At 36.2% G+C, this 4,346-nt stretch overlaps 1 protein-coding gene across 2 annotated transcripts; it reads right to left on the bottom strand.

Moving 5' to 3' along the window:
* Positions 1 to 1,369: 1,369 nt before the first annotated feature.
* LOC107820899 (F-box/LRR-repeat protein At1g67190-like) lies at positions 1,370 to 3,781 on the bottom strand. Of its 2 annotated transcripts, XM_016647252.2 has the most exons (3): positions 3,527 to 3,751; positions 3,350 to 3,398; positions 1,370 to 3,017 (listed from the first exon to the last, which is right to left on the bottom strand). In XM_016647252.2, exons 2-3 carry the CDS (start codon positions 3,374 to 3,376, stop codon positions 1,755 to 1,757), a joined length of 1,290 nt encoding a protein of 429 aa, XP_016502738.1. In that variant the 5' UTR covers positions 3,377 to 3,398; positions 3,527 to 3,751; the 3' UTR covers positions 1,370 to 1,754. The 2 variants fall into 2 exon arrangements, with proteins under 2 accessions (XP_016502738.1, XP_016502739.1); XM_016647253.2 differs by lacking the exon at positions 3,350 to 3,398 and having other exon boundaries at positions 3,527 to 3,781.
* Positions 3,782 to 4,346: the final 565 nt, after the last annotated feature.

The raw sequence follows: 4,346 nt of genomic DNA, 5'->3' as shown, positions 1-4,346 counted from the left end.
CTTTCTATGCATGGCCAGTGGAGGGAGAAAAAGGGTTGTGGTTCAAGGATGATTTCATCCAACCTAACCCCATCATTTCTCAAACAGAAGAAAGTTTCCTCAGGAAAAGGAATATTGCACCCTCCAATGGCAAGTAGATTATTTAAAGGAAAACTTCAATAAGTCCTCCAAAACTAGAATAAAAACGAGCGCATGAGAGCTGCAGAGACTTCATTTATGACTCCAATATAGGTCATTAAGCAAGCGATACTGCTTTATAAATGAACCTTTAGCATTTCAGAGGTCAAAATTTTCCATATAAAGTAAATTCTTGTTAGCACATTTCCCATTAAAAAAAGCTCAAAGATAATAATTTTGAAATGGTACATCCATATATCGATTGTAGGTCATCATTAAAGACAATTAAGACAGAAAAGGTATAAGTATAGCATACACACTCATGTATCATGCCTGCAACGATGCTGCAACCAGATAGATGATATTCCTTATAGCTTCAGTTTGAAGTTAATATGCTTTCTAGCTGAACTATGAAAGCACACATACATTGCTAAAAAGAAGACAGTTTTGGACAATTTCCCTTTCCTTTTCCTTTTCCTTTTCCTTTTCCTTTTCCTTTCCCTTTTTTCTTTGATAGAACTCCTATTAAAAGGAATCCATAGTAGGTTTGGAATTGCCTAATTAAAGATTAACAGTTTTGTTTTGGACTCTCCCTATTTGATTTTCTTTTTCAGTTAACTTTTTGGGCACTAATTTTCCCTCCCCACCAGGTTTCTGGTTGTTAAGATTTTTCACTTATTCAGTTCTAAAAAGTCCAAAAGTTTTTTATTTGACAAGAAACTTGATCTGCTTATGTCAACTTCAAAATTAACTCTTAAGAGAAAAAAAAAAAAAGAAACTCTTGTGGTATGCTTCTTGTGAAGGGAATTGACTCCTTTTGTGGCTACAATACTCTTTTAATTATATATAGAAAAATCCCTCCTTACAAATTTTTCAAGCTCTGCACAGTCAGTCACAAAACACAACCACCGTACTGAGAATATGCAACGCGTTCATAAGTTGTACTATACCAAGTGCAGGTCAAGGTGGAAAGGTCCCGTAAAATGAGTAAACTTATGGCAAATATGGTCTCCTGCTGGAATGATTTGGAAGATCCAAAACCAAAAATAGTGGTATTTTGCTAGCAACAAGATAATAGAGGCAGTCACTCAACATAGATTGATCCGAAATCTGATTCAAATCCAATATAGTACCTATGGGCACATAAGAAATGTAAAATTTCACCTTAAATTAACCTAAACCATCCCTAAAGACGCAATAGGAAAAGGATCCGATTTCAAGATGGATGGCACTTTTGCCAAAGCAACCAATTAGATGTCAGTTCTTTTCCTCATTTCTTCAGCGAGTATGTAGTTCAATTTATGCAGGAAAAGCTAAAACATGGACCAAAAAAGCTTCATTACAACAAGAAATAAAACATAAAAACGGAAAAGGAAAAGATAAGTTTTTTTGCACCAGGAATGGAAGTGCGTCAAAGCACTAACTAGTAACAATAAGAATACCACAACCGTGAATGTATGTGAACTTGAACTGAAAGAATAGGGTAACAATGTTGAAGCACAACTTCAACTAAAAAAAAGGAATGGTATAGTATCCGTGTAATAACAGAAACAATCACCAGAAAGATCATGTACCTCCTTGAGCTATTGACATTTGACAAAAATGTGATTTCCAAGGCTGAGCACAGTTGCTCAAATCTAGTCATATTCAAACTGAACATCTATCTTCAAATACTTTCTCATTAGCCTTACAATAAAGGATGTGAATTTGGCTAATGTATGGCATTCTTCATGTGTTTTGGTTTCTGAAACAACCCCGTGAATCACCAACTTCCTCAGATTAGGACACCTTCCCAATAGCCCTGCTACCCACTGTGAGAAGAGGTCGCTAATCACCGTCCAGCCAAGCTCCAATACAACCACATTTTCCAATTGAAAAGAACCTTGCAAGCCATACTGAACTGCTGCCTCTCTTAGTTCATAGTTCAATGAGAGATGACTTAATTGAGGAAAACAAGCAGAAATTGTCTCGATATCAACAACCTCATCATCGTCATCAAACACCACTCCCCACAACCTCAGTCTTCTGAGTTTTGATGATTTTGCTATCATATGATGGAACTTGGACCACATGATTGTGAAATTGCTGACGTCCACAATCTCTAGATTCTCAGCACTCTCACCAATATCAAGATGGATGACACTAACATCATCAATCTTAAGGAGTCTTAACTTCCCCTTGCTAACAAGCTCAAAGACTTCAAGCGTACAATCTTTTAACTGCAACTTCTCAAGGCTATCAGCCTCCAAAACAATTTTATCCAAACTAATGGCTTCAACGTAGATATCTTTCAAAGAGTTAGTACTCAACTCCATTGAGGCCTGCGGATCAGACATAACAATATCCAGACTTACGAGGCTCAAGACCTCAACTTTTGGGCAGGCTGTGAGGAAAAGACTGAGGTCCAATGCTGATACACTGACATAGCTCAGTGAAAGAGACCTCAAGCAAGGAAATTTTTGGTAACTAGGTTCAACACCCGTAATCGTATTGTGAGCGAGATCTAATACTTCCAATCTCTGGCGACCACATTTCTCGAGTATATTAATGTTAGGAGTAGTCCTGACATTATAGTGTAACTCACGCAAGGTTTCTCTAGTATACATTAGCCAAGCAATCACCGGAGCAGCAGAAAACTCATCCACGTCATCCATAAGAATTGAAAGACACTGCAGTCCGTTAGTCTGGAAAATCGTCTGGGTTACAATTATCTCTAGTCTGCTCCGTGTGAGCTCATGATAAAGAGGCCAGTCATTCGAATTAAAAGTGAGCGTGTAAAGATGATTTCTCCAAGCCTCTCGCCATTTCCTGCAAGTAGAAGATGCAATCACAACATCTCGTGCAGCTCCTAGCCGGGACAATATGTTGCCAATGACCTCAACAGGAAGATGCTCCATTCCCTTATGAACAGAATAACAAATCAAAAAGTCACTAAAACCTCCAAACTTTAACAGTTACATTATCTGGGCATGATAATACAGCAATTTAAAGTCCAGCATCTTCTTATCCTCAGCAACTAAATGAAATCCAAAAGCAGATGACAACAACTCAAAACACAATGTGCAAACTGAGATTAACAGTAAAATAAAAGACCAATCTTCAGCCAAAACTAGACCAAGAAATGAAATATCAAGCGACCCAATTAGTGACCCAGCAAATTAAAATCAACCAAAGACAGATTGCTTAATTCCAGTAAAAAACCCAAATCGAGAAAGACTCAAAAAGATTTCACCTTTTTGGGCAGAGGCAACAATCCCATTAATACCACATCAATTTCCCATCTTGCAACCAAGAAAAGAATAAAATCAACGAAACAATTTTAGAAAATCACTGACACTACCACACCACACACATTCATAGAGAAAATGATACATTACATAGTAAAAAATCAGAAATTTGGCAAACTTACAACAAGAATTGAGGTAATGATCAGGACCCAAAACCAGAAATGGATCGATGAGGCAAATGATAAGGAACGTTCAATCAAAAGAGATGGAATCTGACAAAAACAATTTCGGGGAAAATTGGCCAGGGCAAGATGGTGGAAGAAGCGCAGCACAGACAGACACACACAGTGAGTGGTGTGCTGTGTGCAAAGTGGGATACACGTGAGAGTTGAGACCCACGTCAGCCCGTACTTCAAACTTCAAGAAGCCTGTTATATATGCTACACAAATACTTGACTTGGGATTTATACGTGGCATTTGGAGCCCATTGGCTTGAAAAAATAGTTTTTTAACAGAAATAACTTTTAAGTCAAAAAGTAATAAGTTGGGGTTTGTTACCTTAATGTTTTTAGCGTGTTTTAAACAGTTTTTAATTTATTTTAATAACTTTTTAACTTTGCCAAACATTAAAAAAAATTAAAAAGAACTTAAAAGCTGATTTGACCAGTTTATAAGTCAATCCAAACACTCTCTTAGTCTATCAAATTTATAAGTTGCATTTGTAAATTGCGATTTATAAGTCCCAATTTTATAGTATCACAATTTATAGTATTGCGATTCATAAGTCGCATTCATTAAAATTTATAAGTCACAGTGTGTTGAGCCTACAAATGGGTATAAGTCACTATTCAGAAATGCTATTATAAATATGTATGCTTAAAATGCAATTTAAACTAATAACATTGAGAAACACATGCAAATCATATTTCATATGTGCGTTTTACATATTTTTAAAATTGTATTTGTAATTATCACTAGCAAAATTTTCCATAAAAAATTACA

The sequence above is a fragment of the Nicotiana tabacum genome, chromosome 5, assembly GCF_000715075.1.
Source record: "Nicotiana tabacum cultivar K326 chromosome 5, ASM71507v2, whole genome shotgun sequence".
In the NCBI taxonomy this organism is placed as follows: Eukaryota; Viridiplantae; Streptophyta; class Magnoliopsida; order Solanales; family Solanaceae; genus Nicotiana; species Nicotiana tabacum.
The sequence above is the reverse complement of the archived record's forward strand: the minus strand, read 5'-3'. Positions and strand labels throughout refer to the sequence as shown.